This window comes from Manis pentadactyla, chromosome 16 (genome assembly GCF_030020395.1).
Source record: "Manis pentadactyla isolate mManPen7 chromosome 16, mManPen7.hap1, whole genome shotgun sequence".
Classification (NCBI taxonomy): Eukaryota; Metazoa; Chordata; class Mammalia; order Pholidota; family Manidae; genus Manis; species Manis pentadactyla.
Window position 1 is genome coordinate 9,450,269 of NC_080034.1, and position 19,374 is coordinate 9,469,642.

A 19,374-nucleotide genomic window follows, 5' to 3' on the forward strand; every position below is an offset into this window, starting at 1 on the left:
TGCGCCTTGAGGAAAAAGTCTCAGGCTGGTTGCCGAACCATAGCATGAAACCAGCCGGAAATGAGGTGTACCTGCAAACAAGGCTGAGCTGCTGAGGAGCAGCCGTGACTATGGTCAGCTCATAATTAAACCTTGGAAGTGTGATTTATCTTAGTTTATGCCCTCTGAACTGGGGTGCCATTCTTCAGTTTTCACAGGCAATTGAAGGGGGAAAGTTTTGTAATTTTAAATACAAACATTCTGTCCTGGGACCACCTGAACACCCATCTATTATGTGACTGGAAACCAGGACTTGAAGGGAGGAGTGGCTTCGGTATCCCAGAGCTCATTATATCCTACTGTCCAAACCAGAGTTACACAGTCTGTTGACTAGATGACTTTTTTTTTTCAAGTACTGTATCTTATCCTAATTACTTTTGGCACAATATGCTTCTTTTTCTGTCATGGCTCAGAGTCTTATTAGCATGTAAAGGTAATTTTCCCTTCCAAACAACGCTGCTGTCGTGTGGGGTAACTTTGGCGATGTCACATGCAGCTGGTATAAAGATAACTAGGTCGGGTTTCTTGGTTAATCTCCCCTGAGCAGAACTGGAGTGCTGTATTAGTTTAATATTTGTGTGCATGTTTGTAAGAAAAGAAGAGATATTTTGGTGAATAGCTTGACTCTATTTTAACCTCAGATACAACCTTTATCTTAATAAAAAATAAACTAGATCTAGAATGTATTCCAAGATTCAATGAGAATACATATATGTTCCATCACCCCTAAAGTTTTTATGTCTTTGGAAGGGCTCTATACCAGTGTTACTCAACTTGGCTACACTTTAGCATCACTAAATGGGAGGAAAGGTGGGAGAGGGACTGAAGACACACCTACGTCCAGGCAGGCATCCGTCCTGGAACAATTAAATCTCTATCTCTGGGTGGATCCAAGCATTTGAATATTTAAAAAGATCCCCAAGTAGTTCTAATATCCTCTTTCTAACAGCTTTCTCTGCATCACTATTTTTGTATTGTTTTTTGTTATAAAGATGCTAATGTCTACTGTAGAGAAGTCAGGAGTTAAAGAGCAATGCAGTTAGATCATGTCTCTTATGAATCAAAGAATCAGAGGTCAAATAGTACTGGGCTATTAGGCATTGGCATTGCATGGCAAGTTTAATGTAATCCTTTTGCGAATAGAACCAACTTACTATTTGAGGGGGCTCTCTGTTTATTCTCCTCCTGGGATCCCTCTTACCTGCATTTCTAGGGAGAGTGTGAAGTGGGTGCACACTTCTAGCATGCACCTCTTTCGTGAGCGTGCTCAGGGCAGGTCTGCCCAGGGCCAGTATACGGGGACTGGCAAAACACTTATCTTTTTTCCTCCCCAGCGCTGTCTTCTTCCCCCAACAAAGCCCCGGGACTGGGGAGGAATGCTGCTCATGGGGGGACACGGGAGCGTGTTAGGCTTCCCTCCCTGACTTGTTGTTGCATGCACGGTAGTCAGGAAACTAAAGGGAACAGTTTTCATGGGAATAAAGAGAAATGTGAACTTCGGAAACGAAGGGAAAGGAAGAATATCAAAATAGAGGGGAAAATGCCGTTTCTGCTCCTTCTCCCTTAAATAAACAGAAACAAACTTAAAAAAATCAGTATGTGAGAGAAAAACTACATTAGTTTAAGACTGAATGCAAATGACTGAAATTCAATTTGTAACAGTTATGACAATGAGAAGGAAACAAAAACGATAGTATGCTCAAATTATTACCTTATTCCAGGGGAAGCATCGTGAACCCCCAACACAGGAAAACTGAAAGCTGACAATGAAGAAATCTGCCCCCCTGGCCCCAGAGGAGCCTCCTTATTTTCTAAGGTCCCTAATAGTGGTGGTGGGAAATAGGTTAACGGAAAGGGAAGAGGAGGTGGGGGGAAGAGAATTAAGAGCAGATCCTACAAGTACTTGAGGATAATAATACAGGGTAGTTGGCACATGGAAAGCTGAATCTGGGGCAGTGTTAACAAGGGTCTGGGTTTGATTGGGTTAAATTTTGTTCCTTTTGAAAGACGCACACACGGGTGTGTACCCAGCCAGTAATGGGGGACAGGAGGCAGAGGCACCGTTCCTGCTCTCAGGGAGCCAGCTCTCTTACTGGGGAGCTTATTTTTACATAGAAGAAATAAAGAACCATTTAAAGACCAAATAAATCCCTATTTTTATATTGGCTAGTTTTTTTTTATTATTATAAAGTTGGTAACATCTCCTGTAGAGAAGTAAGGAGCTTAAGAGCAATGCAGAAAGGAAAATGATGATCCTGTAATGTAGGTAAAATGCTTACAACAGTTCCCAGCATGGATTAAACACCATACAATTGTTATTCTTTAATTATTATCTTAAAAAAAAAAAAGAAAACCTTCTGCTCCATCCTGTCCTCTGACCACTGTCTCAGCTCTTCCTGTCCCTTGCCTCCTGAGCCTCTGCTGACACCTTCTCTTTCTCCCCATTGTGAGCAGGTTTTTGCTGTGGACGTGCAGACACACTAACCGACCACCCATCTCCTGCCAGGGTGCTTTCCCAGCTCAGCCACATCTCCGTGGTCACCTCCCCTTCTTCCCAGGGTCCAGCTGCCTTACAGTGCTGGTCAATCCGATGCCAGATTTGGTTCTTCTAACCTTTTTTCTGAAAATAAAAACCCAGTCTTTGAAAACACATTTTAAGCTCTGATACCTCCTGTCGAACTTTGTCCTCGGCATCTAGCCTAAGCCTTTTGGTCTAGCTACCCAGACCTAACTCAGCCCCAGTAAGCATCTCGTAAGCATCTTCTTGACAGTGTTTATCATCACCTGCCTTGTACTGGCATTGCCGTGTCTGTCCTTCCCGCTGGACAGGTGACAGTGACCCACTGTGTCTGATTTTGTATCTCAAGAGCCTGTTTCATGGATGTTTGTCAAATTGAGTTGAAGCCCTGGGTGTATTGCTTAAGGCACTTGCTATTTACTACCCTGCATTTTAATTATTAAGGTACATCTTCACTTTTCGACTGCATGTGAAGGTTCTTGAGAGTTGGGAATTGTCTTGAGTTGTGCTTAAAACTGTGCTCTGCATGTAACAGGCACTCTCTAATATTTCTGGGACCATAATTACCCTTGTAGCGTATTTTATAATTTGCAAAGCTCTCCCCCGTGGGTTAGCTCAGTGAGCCCCTAAGGGAAGTCCTCACTGGGCAGAAGAGGAAAGAGGCTCGGTGGTTACAGAGCAAGGAAAGGACACATGGTGGTGGAACAAGGGGGCCCCAAGCCCAAGCCGTCTGGTTTCAGATGCCCCTGTTGTCTGTTGCTGTTCTCCTGCTTGTGAAGCTGAGTGTAACACACCTTAGGTCAGCAGCTTTTCCTATGAGAGATCAGAATGGAGACCACCCGGCGGAGGTGCAGAGGGAGCCTTGCAGAATAGGAGGCCTGGAAGCTGGCCTTGGAAGGGCGTGCAGTGGGATTGGCAGAGAGAAGGTGCATGATGGTTTGGAAGATCGAGGACATGAAAATCTTCTATTAAAATTAGTTCACTATGTCTCATGGGAGAAAACAGCAGCCCTTAGATTTGGCATAAAGCATTTATTTTGAAAGGAAACACATACATCGCAACTGTACCAAATACAGTTGAATTTGTTGCCGGTATAATGCTGGACACAGAGCAATAGGTATGAATATGGTGGGCTCTGCAGGCCCCACAGCAAACACCCAGACGTGTTTTGTAATCCTTCAGTTCCTTAAAAATGTCTTTTTATGGTTATTTGTAGTCCAATGAAGGTCAACTCATGTGGTGTTTTTTTTTCTTTTTAAATAACTGCTCACAATAACACACCAACGGTCTATTATTTAGTCTCTTGCTATAACACTGAAGTTATTTATTTCTTGCTTTCTGCGTGTATAGTGTGTATTTATGGACACATTTTTTTATGGTACACATCTGTAGCCACATGACATTTCCCAACATTATACTAAGTGACAGATTTCTCCTGGGTACTCCTGTGATTCTTGTAAAAACATTTTACACATTCTTCTGGCTTTCAACAGCGCCCGGTCAGATAACAAAGCTTGAAGGACTGTCTGCAGTGCTGAACGCCTTGTGGAGGTACAGTTTCTCTATAGCTGCTTCCAAAACCAACCCTGTGTAGCAGGTCATGCTTGGTGGGGCCAGTAATTCTAGGTCATTTGTTCTTTTACTGTTTCTCTACTGTTTTGTTCTACTTGACTGAATAGGTTTCAGGAAACCCACCACGGGCATGCTGATGGCCCTTTGAGATGCTCCAGCTACACTCTGCATTTTTCCCAGTTTGCCTTTTGAGCTCCAGTTGAGAGCTGATTTCACTGTTCAGAGCAACTTCAATTTCAAATCTTTTTTTCCGCACGTAGCACATCTCCCATTCTTGGCCCTGTGCCTTCACTCCTGCAGCCTGAAGCTTAGTGTGTACCCAAGATTCTCTTGGACCTTTAGTTTTTTTAAGTAGTGTATATCTTTATTTCCTGATCAGCTTTTCTGCAAGAAAAGGAAAGCATTGCTAACTGCTTATGCCATCCAGTTCTCCTGGCACCTGACTTTAGGCAAGCTTGGGAGCCTATTACTTGTATTAGTGGAAATGGATGAATTGTCATTGAAGTGGTAGCATATACCTTGTTGTGGCCTGGTAAGGACCCTACCTGCTGGCCTCAGGGCACCTGGCTGTCCTTATGTTTTGATGGAATCTGCAAACAGCATCTTTTGCAGACAACAAAGAGGTTCCTCTAGAACTGTGCCACTGTACAATTGAAACTCTTATCTCTATGTTTTCCACTGTAGAAATGGATGGCCAATTTGTTTTTCATTGGCAAAATATTATTGTGACAGGCAGCCTAACATAAGATAGTCACAAACATTGTTAGACCCATTGTTTACTTATTCACCAAATGTAGCTTAAAGATACAAATTTTCTCAACAGCTGGGTTAACAAGAATGCACAACTCTTTTCAAAAAGTTATGTTGTGGCTTCTGCATAATTATATACACTCCATGCTTTATCAGGTCTCCAAGGTTTTGTTCTCATATTCTGACCGCCTTGTAATCCTTTCTGACCTTCTCTGCCTGTAAAATGTGATTCATTCCTTAAGGTCAAGGTAAAATGTCACTTTTTTGAAATTCTTTCAAATCCTTCTGAAAGGTATCGGTTACTTTTGCCTTTCTGTCTACTTAGTTTCCTTTGAAGGTCCTGTTCGACCAAAGGGTGCTTCACAGTTTTGGGGTGTGTGTGTGTGTGTGTGTGTGTGTGTGTGCAGTATATCCTTTCTTGAGGGCAGATAAGACATTTTGTGGCTCTGAAAATGTCCTTAGTACTCAGCACTGTGCTTTAAATACAGTGGCTGAAGTTTTCACTGCCAAGGAAAATGCCAAATGACGGTCACAATAGGTCATAACAGAAGTCTGGGAGAGATTACAAATAATCGAGCTCCCTAACCTGTCAGAGTTTAAAACGTGAGGCACATTTTGATAATGAAGAGAGACCCACAGGCCAATACAGAAAAGACCCAACTACCACTGTCTGCCACTGTCAGCAAAGCACCAGTAAGGCAGACCTTGATGCGGCCCACTCGCCAGGGCACCAAGCGGGGCATCAGCACAGTGGGCAACCTCTCCCTCCTCTTTAGGAGTTCTCATCCTGAGCCTTAATGAGGAACACGATTACGAGGGATTAGCTGCACAGCGAAATGGAAAATGTTCTTAAGCTTTTTGTGCATTGCATGTGTGAGCGAGCGTGTGCAGGTGTGGCCCCAGAACAGCCAACCCCCGGAAGGACACTGACACCGGGGGCGGATGACCCCAGGCCTAGCTCTACCCTGACGTCCGGACTTTGCCGAGGCAAGTTACCTGCCGTCTTTGAGCCTCACGCACGTCATCTGTTCAAGGGCAATAGCAATGGGTCGTGTCTATTAGAGGCCTGACTTCTTTTTCAGTCCGCAGCACAGCTCCTGGCACCGTAGAGGGGGCCCTTCTCCCACTTTTTCCTTGTGCTTCTAGAAAACGCTCTGGAAGCCCTGGCAAAGCCCTAGGCCAAGCCAGGGAACGGCAGTCCCGGCCCCGTCCTGTCGCCTCCCTGGTGCTCCTGGGCTACCTCTCCACCCCCGCGGGCACCTCCTGCACCGACCGCTGCCTGGGATCACTGGCTGCATCACCGCTACCGCTGGTCAGCCCCTAAGCGCTCCCAGTTCAGTCCTAAGAACAAAGGCTCTTTATCACCTGCCCGCAGCCAGCTGGGGGCCATTCCTGGCATTAATCACGGCTTCAGGAATATTTGAAATGCAGCAACGGTAGCAGGCAGGGCCCCTCTGTGGTTGCCCTTTCATGCCTCTGCTGCTTTGTGGTAATTCGGATGGTTTGTGAGTTTACAGTCCCACATGGCTCTGGGTGAGAAAAAAGAATGTCTTTCAAAAGCCACAAGCTGCTGGAAGAATCCCTCCAGTTACTCAAATGTTTCTTTCTTTACCGTTGTTTTCTCTTGCAAGGTTATACCAGCTGGAACTCAAGCCCGAAATCTTCAAGGCAAAGTTGTTTATGTGGACTGTGCTATTTACTTTGTTTGCGATGCGATGCGATGGCATTTAAATGTTGTGAAAGGAAACGTGAGTCCTTGAGGTAATGTGCATTTACAGAAGCTGTCAAACTATGTAGAGCATGACCACACCTTGTGCACAGGAAAGGGACTGAAAGAAAACATCCCAACGTTAATAGTAAGTTGTCTCATGAGCGATTTTTTTTCTTTTTTCTATGTCGGTATTTTCTACTTTTCTATAATGTTCACAGATTGCTTCTAAAATGAAGAAACCGATTATATACGTGTGTGTTGATATGCATATATTTTTGTAAGCAGCTGTTTCACTGTTTCTACAGTGATGGACGGAGTTGTCCTTCCTGTGCATCCGCTCAAGGTGCAGTCAACAGCCTGGGGCACCTCTTTTTTCACCAAGTAACCATGGACTCCTGCAGGTCTCTTGTCTCTTCACTTGTTTCTTCATCAGGAGAACAGGGTGGTCACATCTGTCTTGGATTGTTGTGAGGTACAAATCAGGGTACGATGATAACATGCTTGAAAAACCATACTGCAGTATGAGGGAGAAGGTCTTCCTAAATGCGGAGGTGGGCTAAGGGCTTATTAAGGGCAGTTTTGTAGAAGGAAGAATCATGCAAGTGTAGCAAACAACCAAAGATATGAACGTGATTGACTTCAATATGTATAGGTGGATTTTCCAGTAGTTGGATATTGTTTGAGAGTTTTTAGCCTCTAGGGAAGCCCTACCCTTCTTTTCTAAGGAGACTGAAGTGAGTACCACTGACCGCGGCAGGGTGGGGTTGAGTGGGAGAATTTTGTAGATAGACAAGAGTGAGTTATAATAACAAATCAATTTATCGCAAAAATGTATTGCATTCCAGGCACCACTTAATTTTATCCTTAAACCTATCAGATAGATACTTCCATTTTTCATATTTACAGATGAGGAAACTGAGTCACAGGGGGGTTAGTTAGCTCCTCAGGGTCTCCCAGCTAGGAAACTGGGAGCACTGAGATTTGAACCAAAGTCTTCTGACTCCAGAGCCCACACTCTTGACCTTGGGGATGGCCCTGGTTATCTGTAAGGCTCAGACAGCGGTGGTGAGGGAGGCCGAAGTGGATGGTCACTTACTGGGGCAGAGTGAAATTTAATTGTTCAGTTAGTGTGTCTTTCACCTAAAATAGACCTTCTGAACAATCAGAATGCACTGTATTTGCACATTTATTCTAAGAGCAACTCTAAAATGGATTCAATGATAATATTTCAATGTATAAAAATGGAAAAGAACTAAGAATGGAATATTTGCATGAAATTGAAGTTATCTACTTTTTAAAGACAAAATCAAGTTCTAGCTGATTCCTTAGGTTAAGTTCCAATTTCAGGATGACACTGCCACCCACTGGCAACAAAACATTTTCCCAGAATGTGAAAGCTAGTGGAGGCATGCAAAAATTTCACAGGAGGCAACATAAACAGTGTCCACTTAAGGGTTCTTTCATAAAAGAGAAAGCGTGATTTCAGCATCAAGGCTATTTCTCCATTTTCTGTATTTTTCTGATAAAGAGTAACACAGAATTCTGGAGCACACTTTCTACGGTTTGGTTGATAAATGAAAATAGTGCAGAAGGGAAGGCGTGAGTTTCTGTACTTTATTCTGCCCAATAAATGTCTTTAATACACATACAGTGAGGAAATTAGCTCCATTATTTTTTTTATGACCACAAATCCCCATTAGGTCTTAGGGATTCAACTGATAATTACTTCAAAAGTTTATTCTGCAAAAACTTCCTAAACACAGTCAGAAAGTCAATGTCAGTTGTTAAAAGAAGGGGGAGCTCAATAGAGCTTGGAAACATTACCTTCTGAGCAGCGTTTCTCACTAGGCCAGCATCTCCCAGGAGTTTGTTAGAAATGTAAATTCTCAGACCCACCTTCAATCTCCTGATTCAGAAACTGGGAGTGGAGCCCTGCGGTGTGTGTGTCTAACAAGCCATTCAGGTGATTCTACTGTAGCTTCGTAGCCACTGTTAGAAAGAAAGAGGCTTTACTCCACCCCAGATGGACCAGTATTTGAGGTTTATTGGAAGAAGCAAGAGGCAGAGGAGAGGATGGACCTCACAAACAAGAGCAGGCGGCACCATGTGTTGGAAGCACGTGGGCCATGGAGGGGACCTGATTTCTCTCTTCCTTGGGGAAATGGAAGTGCTCATAGTTTAAAGGAAGCAAAAGTAATATGCTGGAAAGCTTGGGGGTGGGGTGGAGTTTATGTTAAATAACACATTCTTGTATTGAGGGTCCCTGGCAAGAACGCATGTATTTGAGTGATTTCAGAGAAATGGCTGTCATCCTGGGGCTCTATTTGCTTGCTACATATGATCAGGCTACAATTGCCAGTATCGAACCAAAATAAGCAGCTTAAAAACAGAGCTTTGATTGTGGTGAAATTTCTTTACAGTTAAATTGAACCCAATGCAAACCTGTGGGAGTCCTAGGTTTAGCAGCTCTCTGATTGTTAATCAGCCTCGCAGCCAGAGTTCTGTGATACATTTCAGCCTCTTGCTGTGGCTAATTTGCAGCATCCTCACACAACTGGTATGTGCCACTAGGCATTTTAGGTCTTTTATGTTTAAAGACAAGGTAGATGGAAGAAAGCTTAAAACTAGATGCTATTAGGAAGCTAGTTTTTAAAGCACCTCTTCTTTGTTTTAATCTATAACATAATTGAATATGGGAGTCATGGCATCTTTAATCAATTTTAAAAGTTTATGGCAATTTCACTTCAAAAGAATACTTTAAAAAAATACAGTTTGTCACAACTAAGGAATATGCCCTACTATTTGATGGGTTTCATGGTGTGTCCCCACCACGGGTGCCCCACCCCAGGAAATGAGCAGAGATCTCTCTGGGCCTTCCTTGTACCCATCGTATTCTAATCCAGTGTTTTTAAAACCATGGGCTGCTCCCCATTAGCTGGTCCTGGAGTCAGTTTATTGAGTTGATCACCATCACTAAGAAATGAAGTAGGATAAAACAGAAAACAGAGTACATCACATTTACGTGGGTAAGTATTGTCTTCTGAAACTTTTGTTCAGTTATGTATATGTAAGCACAGTTATCAAATCCACTCAATTCATCCCTCAAGCAATACCAGAATCATCTTTCTGAAGGGATATCTAAAAAGTGGTTCTTAGCCTCAAACTCTTCACCAAGTTCCCTTAACAGCCAGAATTAAACTTTTCAAAGGTTTTCAGGATCCCCTAGTCACCTCCGACTCCACGGCATTTCAGAAGACATCATCGCCATCTACTCAGCCACTCAAGCTGGAAACCAGGTATTTGTACTGGCCGCCCTCCCACCCTTTTTCCAATCTCTCTCTCAGTCTTTCCTCTTTATTCTCACCCAGTCTGAGTCCACATTTGCCATCTAAGGGGAGCCTTCCCTGACCCCTCAATCGTGTCAGCCTCTGAATGAGCCCTGCCTTTCTTTAGCACACACTGCCCTCATTCATATTATTTAAAAAATAACAGTTCCAACTGAAATTATCTTGTTTATTCTTGTAACCATATTTGGCCCCTTTTCCCCCACCAGAGCAGAAGCTCCGTGAACACTGGAACCTGGTCTTTCTCCTTGTTTCTTCGTGTGAGATCAGTTTAGGGCTCATGGTAGACAAGTCACCAATCAATATTTACCAAATGAAAGAGTTGTTGAACTAAATTTCTGGCTCCTGAAATGTTGTCTTTTACCTTTTTGTCACAGTACCTGCTATTTCTTCTGCCCCAAATACACTGTATCCATTTGTTTTCTTGGCAGACTTCTCATCATTTAAGATTTCATCTCCCTCCTGAAAAGTTTCCCGATGTTCCTGGACTGAGTTCATACTTGTTCTCAGCTGATGCTACGGCCTTTTTTTCTCACTATTTTGCTGTCATTTTCCTGTTGGGCTTCCACACTGGGCCACGAGCTTCCCCAGGACAAGGAGAAAAAGCACATGCTTCCTCATGCTTTCTGACTCAACTCCCAGCACTTGGCAGGAGTGGTGGATATTTGGTGCACAGAGCCATTTCAGTAAGTGGTTGCTGAATGGGCAAACAAATGAAAGAAAGGAGATGATTAGGAAAAAACTATCTGTGATGATGTCCCCTGATTTAAATCCTGAGTAGAATTCTGGATGTTTAGAAAGGGCAGGATCAGTGTGCATGGTGTGTGGAGCAGTGTGTGTTCTGTGGGGTGGAGAGGGGGAGTAAGGAACAAAAGTGTACTTCTTCTGTAGAAAACGCCTTTCTGTTTGCAAAATGGGTCATTTTAAATATCAAGCTGTCTTAGTGCATTTGCAGTGTGATGTGATTGATCAGATTCCTTTTCCACATGGTTTTTCAGGAACACAACTTTTAGGTAAACTGAGAGAATGGTGTTAATGATAAAAAAAAGCTTATGTGCCTATGATTTTAGGGTATGACCTGACCCAGACCAGAACAGTGTGGGGTTTGCACTACTCCCGTGAGAGTCCAGTGCCGTGTCAGGTGTGTGATTAATAGAGAATGGTGGTGGAAGGACAAGAAAAAAGTGTCCTTAAATGTGTGTGTGTGTGTGTGATTAAAAATATCTTGTTTATCTAGGCTTACATTCTTTTTTTAAATAAAGCTGTTGCTTGCTCTTCACCCTCTTAAATAAAACTGCCAAGCTGAGAAGAAGCCAAGCCACTTATAAGCAAACCTATTTTCCTTATTCTTTAAGCTTTTATTAAAAAGCCCCCTCACTGGACTTCAGATTCTAGCTACAGAGGATTCTTCCAAGTGGGGGATGAAGGGGCAAAAGCAGAGATCTCTAAAACATTTAACAAAAGGATTTCTCAAATACTTAATCACATAGGAAAATCTGCCTCCCTTCTTTCCAGAGTAAATGATATTAGAGATGCATATTGGAAATGAAGAACTGCTATGGGGACAGTCCCTTTGGAAAAGTGCCCCCTTCCCTGTGGATGTAGGGCTGGCAACCTCTGTGGTTCCAGGCTGCCAGGGAGGTTCACGGCTGCACAGTTTCTCCTCCAAAGTCCCACCATTGGAGGTTCAGTTCTATGGGTTAATAAATGGCTCTAGTCAAATGAGCTCTGGTCCACTTATCAGAATAAGCTGGGCTGGGACTGTATGTAATCCTGTGATTCAGCCCAAAGGGCTGCCCTTGGGAATCACAATTTTGACAGATGGAAGAATGACAGGGCCTTGTGGAAAGCCCCAAGCGACCTGAGGAAGTGGACATCCCTATGCCAGGGGAGACAAGAGTCCAACAGGTTAGTCAAGAGTGGAAAAGGAATGGGGAGCAAATGGTGCAGGTGTTCAAGTCTGCCCGGTTCTCGGCTTGTCAAGGCGGAGGAGGCAGAAGAGGAAGGATTTTTCTTTTTTTTGAAAAGAGACCAAAATAAGCAATACTGTTATTTTGCAAAAAAATATTAATTTAAAAATTAAATAAATTTCAAGGAAGCAAAACTATTTCATGCTAGACACCATGATTTGTTAAGATCACTGGATCTTTTGACCCTGAAAGTCTCGGACGCTCATGTCACCCAAGATGGGGCCAGAAACAGGCCATCCCGAGTGGGTGGGGTGCAGGCTCTTTCTCAAGGTGCTCAGGTTCTGGAGAGAGGGTGGGCATGTGAGACAAGGTGTTGATAAAAGTCTCTCTCTCTCCAGGTCTGTACTCTTTGTAACTTTCTCCCAGTTTGTTTGTAGAGGAGATTATATGGCTTATTTCCAGGGATATTCTGCTCAGCTCCAGCAGTTATAGAGTTTAAGAAGAAATATGAACTCTGGGGTTTGACGTTACATTTTATGAAGATTTCCAGCCATCAATGCAGAGAGCTCGCATGTATTGAGTAATTAGCTGTGTAATCTTGAACAAGGTACAAGTTACCCCATTTTCGGTTGTCTCATCTAGGGAACAGAAACGATTTCAGTCGTGCCGTGTAGTGCTGTAAGAGACCTTACCAGGCTTCGGGCATTGTGGCCGGAGGGGGCCGCACGGAGCAGCGCTGGCTGTGATGATGCTGGTGATGGGGGACAATGAGCGTTCTCCCAAGTCGGCATTAGACTCTCCTGTTTGCTATCTTTGAATTCTCAGGACAAATCAATTGTTTTAGATGACCATGTTCAATCCATTTTGCAGTGATGGCAACTGAGTTAACTGACAGATTAACTAATTTGCCCAAAGACATACAAACAGGGGCCTTTAGGAAAAGCAGGGATTCCAGCCTAGGCTGCCTGGGCACCAAGGCCCTCGTGAGCTCCCACGTCTGCCTTCCAGTCGCCCCTCTTGACCTCAGTCCTCTGAAAGCTCCCACTATTCCCACTGCAGTTCTAAAAGCTTCCCCTGTATTCCTACAGCAGCCTGCCTGGGGTTTGCTGGTGAATTTCTCCACATCCTGACTTTTTTATTTTCAGCAAACTTTCCCTTGCTAATCCCTCCTGTTAGCTTTGGGGACACACCCCACGCTTGCAGGACCGCCTCTCCCCACCCCTTCCCTCTGCTTTGGTTTAAAGTATCACCTGATGCTTCTGGTTCCCTCCCTTTGCTTTGAGCCCTTGCGGGCAGGAGGAGCCGAGGCTGGGTCCAGAGCTCATCAGTCCTGGGGTGGCAATCCAGGGCTCTCGGGGGAGCACTGACTCCCCTACAGCCCCTTCTTCACTGGGACTCTCAGAAACAAAAGAAAATCGGTTGGGAAAATGAAGAACGTCTGGTAAGACTTTGACCCTAGAAAGAGTGGTAGGGAGACTGGGCTGGGGGCCCTCAGAGCCCAAAGTCTGTATTTTTGCAGTGATGGCAGGATGAGAGTGGGTGAGGGGAGATGGAGAGAGGAGAGGAGAGAGAGACACAGAGAAAGAGGCACAGACAGAGACAGATGGGAGAGAGCGAGCATAAAAGCCAGAGAGAAAGACAGAGAAAGAGAAACAGCCACCAACATGGACAGGCAGATAAACTGAGATAAAAGAGAAGCAAATAGGCATAGAAACAGAGACAGGTCAAGATGGAGAAAGTTAAGATAGAAAAAACAGAATCTCATGAGTGTCATAGGATGGGTGATAGAAATGTGAGAATTCATTAAATCTCTCAAGATTTCAAAGCCAAAATGGAAAAAAATAAACTATGCGGAGATTTGAGCACATACGTTCATTAGGTTTGCTACATTTAAAAATGTCAAAGTAGTCCCCATCAGGAGGGACTCTGGTTTGAGTCTTTTGTTCTCTCCTTTACAGGAAAATTCCACTTTTCTTCTTTGTATGCAGTTTCCTGGGACCCTGGGCATCTGCGACTGTCAAGCGTCGCCCAAGTAAGGGCCACAGTTTCCAGATTTGGAAGCATCCCTTGTTCCCAGAAGGCTCGGGTGGGGCTGTGGCTGAGTGAGGACGGAGGGAGGCATCTGTGGTCCTCCGCGCCCTCTCCCTTCAGCCCCGCCGAGGCCATGGGGGTGCTCTGTGGCTGGTTTCTGCGGGCAGGGCTGGCTGAGGTCACAGCTGGTCGGAAGGCCAATCTGTGTGCTCCAGGGCCTAGTCCGGTGCTGGCCTGGTTCAGATGGTGGTTGGCTAGGTAGAGGCCAGACACCTGGGCTAAAGAGTGTGTATGTGTAACAAGCATGTTTGATGCACTGTGATGGCTGGGCCATAGCTTTGTAACTGGAAAAGTCTTCTTCTGAAGTCTTGGGAGCCTCGAAAGCCTCCGTCTGTCTTCAGGGGAGTCTCAGCAGGGCACAGGGATTGGACAGGCACAGGAAGCCTTCTGTGCTGGTGATCAAATGCTCCCTCGCTGCAACCTTCCACCTGTGTCAGGAACACCCAACTTAATTCTAGGATTTCTCATCAAATCGAGGGCTTACTCCTCAAGACTGTTTTCTTCTCCTCCTTTCTGGGATGCTAGCACAAGTATAGCTGGGAGCCTAATTTGATCTCCCAATACATTCATGAAATTAAATGTGTTCTCTGTATTTTACTTAAACTTAGAGAATCCCCAGACTCGCCCGAACCCCTCCTCTATTTGACAAAGATTCCTAAGAATTCCACTCTCTGGAAGTCCCACTGAACTGGCTCAAGCCCTGTTGTGGATTCTCTTAGGAATTCTAAAATTTGTGGTGTTTAAGGAATATTTTCTAGCCCAAACCACCAGAAGTTCTCCAAATAGGCTTCTGACAGTGCATCATTCAGAACACTGAACAGCTCTGGTTCCAAAAGGAGCACATTCCTAACTTCCCCAAAAGGAATGTTCTCCCAGCAAACTTACTAAAGCAACTTTGTGCCTTGCCCCCCTTCCTGGATGGGCCAAATACAGATGAATTAAAATCATAGAGTTGTAGCGTTAAAGCCAAATGCACTACTTACAAGCCAGTTGTTCGGTACAATCTTGTACTTTAACTAGTTGCTCAGCTCTTATTGTTTTTTATATATCCTTATGATCCTGGTAGGGGATAAGGTAGGATGACACGCCATCTCTTTTGCAGGGTTCCCTGTCAATTCAAATTCAAATGGTGGAAATGAACTTTGTCCAAAGGTTAGGATTGGCCAAGATGATTTACCAGGTGAGTAGCAATGTATTATATTGAGAAATGAGTGCTTTCTAGAAATGTACCTGTTGTATTCTTTTATTTGGGAAAGTTGTGGAAGGGAATAAAACCAATCTCACTTTAGGCTTTTTATTTTGTGTTCCCTTTCTATAGGGTTTGACTTGATTTCCCAGTTCCAGGTAGATAAAGCGGCATCCAGAAGAGCCATCCAAAAAGTAGTGGGATCCACCGCATTACAAGTGGCTTACAAATTGGGAAATAATGTAGACATCAGGGTCCCAACCAGGTAATATAAAAAATATTTTACCTAATTATTTGCTTCAAGTACATTAAAAAAAATGAAAAGCTATCCAATGTTAAAGAATTTTTCATGCTCAGTGTTTCTTGGATCATGATATTATTTAAAGATGAGGGACTTTATTTGCCTACCAATCATCAGTGTCTGAATGTGTGAATGCTCTTCGTGTGTTCAGTATGCAATTTACTTTCCACTCCAGGAAAAAAAAAAATCACTGAGACTATTACACATTGATTCAGGATATGTTCTTATTACTCTCCTCTCTGTTTTTATATAATTTGTCTGGTTTTGACTGAAAGGTCCCTCTGTGGAAAGTGCCAGAAGTTAAGCATAAATTTAACTAGGAACCTCAGCCTAAGAGGACCTACAGTGGTGCTGTTCAACGTCCTGGTGCTGAAATAGAACCGCAAGTCCAGGGCTTGGCTCCTGGCAGGAACCAGAGGCAAAACTAGACTAATGACAACAGAAACAATGGTAGTGATGATAATAAAATAAAATATCCTCCACCTCATTCATTCCTTTCTCTGGAACTAAGTCTTTCATCCTTTATTCAACACGGAGGAGCTTTAGTGCATGTGTAAGTGTTGAGGCACGCCATTGTTATGAATGAGCTCCAAGGGTTTCAGTTTTAAATCACCTAAATACCTTGTATGTGATTATTATGATCATTGTAGGTGATAGTGCACTGCAAAAAGTAGAATTAAGATCACTTTGGTAGATGAACAAGAAGGTTAGGGCTTTGATAGAAATTAAGATGTAAAGGTAAATAATGATGAACTAGAACATTAAAGAGTACTATAGAAACTCTAAAAGTTCATGATAATGAAAATTTTGGTCAAGATACAATATTCTGATACAGTGCCAGACTGCAGATAAAAATTCATGTTTTGAACATCTACATTTTATAAAAAGATAATAGTGCACTATATAAACTCTTTTGTCTAAATTTACTAATTAACATTAAATCTCATTCACCACAGCCCTGTGGTGGGGTCATCATGATCTGTATCTCATGGAGGAGTAAACTGAAGCCAGAGAACCTAGGTTATTTGTATTAGGTCACAGGGCTGGGGTCTGAAGCCCACTCCGAGGCTGCACATCCAACAGCTACCGACCCTGGAAAACCACTCGCCTTTAGGAAGGTTAAAGACATGATAGCAGCTATGGACTGTTTTTGCTTTCCATGCACAGAAGTGGCAGTTGTGTTCTTCAATAAGCTTTTAAAAACTTGTATTTTTTCTTTCTTTAATAAATAATTGAACACGACACAACCCTTACCTCCCCGCTGACCTAATTTTCTCTTCTACAATTTAAGGAACAACCCATTGTCCTTAACTCACTCTGAACTCCTGACACTGACCGACTTGGGGCCACATGGACCCCCTTACTGCCTGCTCGTCTTCCTTGTTCTTGTCTGATTGCTCACACAGACCCCTAAGTATTTCCCCAGTCTGTAATCAATGTTCCATCTTCTCTGTCTCCTTTACTCCCTGCCCCTAATAAAACCCTTATTTTGCTGGCAACACTTAATAATGGATGAAAAGGGTGGCAGAAAGAAGGAGAAGAAGGAAGAAGGGGAAGATCCAGAGGGCTGAGATAGATGGGGGCCCGAACAGGCAATAGGGTCTATTCATAGGCAGGTTGCTTAAACTCTCTCTGCTTCAGATCTCTCAATTTAAAATTAGGAATAATGACATCTGTGTCACAGAGTTGCCATGAGGAGTAAGTGTTATCCAATGGAGAGGGCTTGGGCAGAGCCGGGTGCGCACTGTGTGGTGACGTGTTTACTCCGAGCAGAGGACAGACCTAGGAGCAGAGAGGATCTGCAGGTGGGCGTCTTTTCCCCTTAGTGGATTCTTTCTTTTCAAGCTGCTCTCCAAATCCTACGCATTCAAAAACCAGGTGGCAAGAGAGGCAGGGACTGGAATGGCTCTCAGACCATGCAGGGAGTAGACCGTCCTGGTTTACAATGAATTCCTATGCTGGAGGATATAGGCTCTGAGGGAGGGAGAAGAAACTATTAGCAGGCTTTTCATGGGAGTGACAAGTATGGCATGTGAGCTAACATGATAGGGTTGAAATTTATCCTTATTTATGTTTCCATTTTTTTGGAAACATCATGACACACATAATTTTTTGCTGCTCTTTATTCTCTATTTTAGGCGTAATAGTTTCATAATCTAGATTCATACAAACATGCTTGTTTGCCTTAACAGATACAATTCTTAGCTTTTCTTTGGGTTAAGGTCATAAGCAAATCTTTCAAGGTCTAAAGACTTATCTCTTATTCAAACCCTTATGGTTCTCCTTTTAAGATATTCTGTGCAGATTGTAACATAACGAAATAAATCATTTATAGATCCAGCTTCTTGTAAATTATGTATGCTGCCGAGTTTACTTATTGATGTGCATAGCATATTTGCAAGAACAGAATCTCAGGTATTCAAAAAAGACATTGTGACCGACTGTTCCAATAATTAGGCTTGTGAGAACTTTTAAATGGTCTAGATATATACAAATACACATATATCTTCTTAGTGTAAACACAGGAATTTCCCCTCTTATACTGAATTTCTGCTTTTCTTATACTATATTAGCCTAGTTTAAAAGGTTAACAACATGATACTTTTGAGTATATTTGTATACACACAAACACATTCACACATATATAATCTTCATGTATATATAGTGATACAGATGGATACCTTGGTTTAACACGTCTGTAAATGAAGTATTCTTCAAGCAACCCTGACCACCACCCCATTAAAAAACAGGTGGCCTTATATAATCAAGTCAGAGATGAATGGGGATGTTATGTCCTACTCTCCCTTCAACACAATCTCATTGTTCATTTAACAGGAAAGATCGGATGAAGTACAAATTGGGAGGGACCCCCTCAGTTAACTTTATGATGTCTTTGCAAAAGAGTCACTTATTCAAGTTACTGTAACTTCTAGAATCAAAACAAAATAGATGTGTTTTTTTCTAGGGAATGATAAAATTCTATGGCTTTGCTCAGTATGTCAGTAAACAAACAGGTGTTTTAAAAAAAACCTAGGAAAAGAATGCTCTAAGGAAGAGAAGGCAAAGCCTTAGGATTTCTCTTCCTTCTGGGAAAATCTCATACCTCAACAATAACTATCTTGGACAAAAGAGAAAAATATATTCTTTAAGTATCTGGTTAAATCCAGGTCATTTAGTGAAAAGAATATTCAAATCAACTAATCATAATTCAAATGGATACTTATCAAATTTCACCACTGAAAAAACTTTTAAAACATCTCCCAGCTCCAAAGTAATTGAGGTCAGTTAAATGCATAAACTTTGATTAGGTTTTATAATTACATAGTAGGCAGTATGTTATGCAGTCATTAGTGAACCTAAGTTTCTTCTCTGAAGGTTATTCTGGAATATGAATATTCTGGAAAATCTAAAGTCAAAGGAAATATGACAAACAATCTATATTAAAAACAAATATCATGCTAGATGTGGTAGGCATCTCCATTCTGGGGAATAGTTCTTATATTCATCTTGCCTTCATTAGCTCCAAACTGAATCTTTTAAAATGTACGAAGTTCCTATACACTTGATAGACATGAAAAATACTAGGTGAATCGAAAGCTTTGCAGTGAGCACAGCACACATCACGAGTGATCATTTAAAAACTTGTACTAACAAAGACATTCATCCAATATTATAAATAAAAACCCATCATTTTAGAAAATAATGGCTAAAGAAGTACTTGAGGGAGAAGAGTACAGATGTAAAGTTTCACATTTTTGTTCTTTTTATAAAACTAACAAAGCAATGAAATTTGTTGATGTAGTTGAACTGTTTTATTGAAGGTTTGCAAAAATATGTGTAGAAAAGTTGTATGTTTGTTTATGCTATAATAGTGATAAAATTTTATGGTTAGTCAAAGTAACGTTAGGAAATCTTACCAATAAGAGTTATTTCACTTACTGCTACACATTCT

General features: G+C 42.5%; 1 protein-coding gene across 1 annotated transcript in view; it reads left to right on the plus strand.

Moving 5' to 3' along the window:
• Nucleotides 1-13,271: 13,271 nt before the first annotated feature.
• Nucleotides 13,272-19,374, plus strand: part of COL9A1 (collagen type IX alpha 1 chain) — an 82,513-nt gene continuing 76,410 nt past the window's right edge. Inside the window, exons 1-4 of the mRNA XM_036916250.2 lie at nt 13,272-13,285; nt 13,803-13,876; nt 15,038-15,115; nt 15,254-15,386. Coding sequence (XP_036772145.2) covers nt 13,272-13,285; nt 13,803-13,876; nt 15,038-15,115; nt 15,254-15,386 — 299 coding nt within the window. The remainder of the gene's footprint in view (nt 13,286-13,802; nt 13,877-15,037; nt 15,116-15,253; nt 15,387-19,374) is intronic.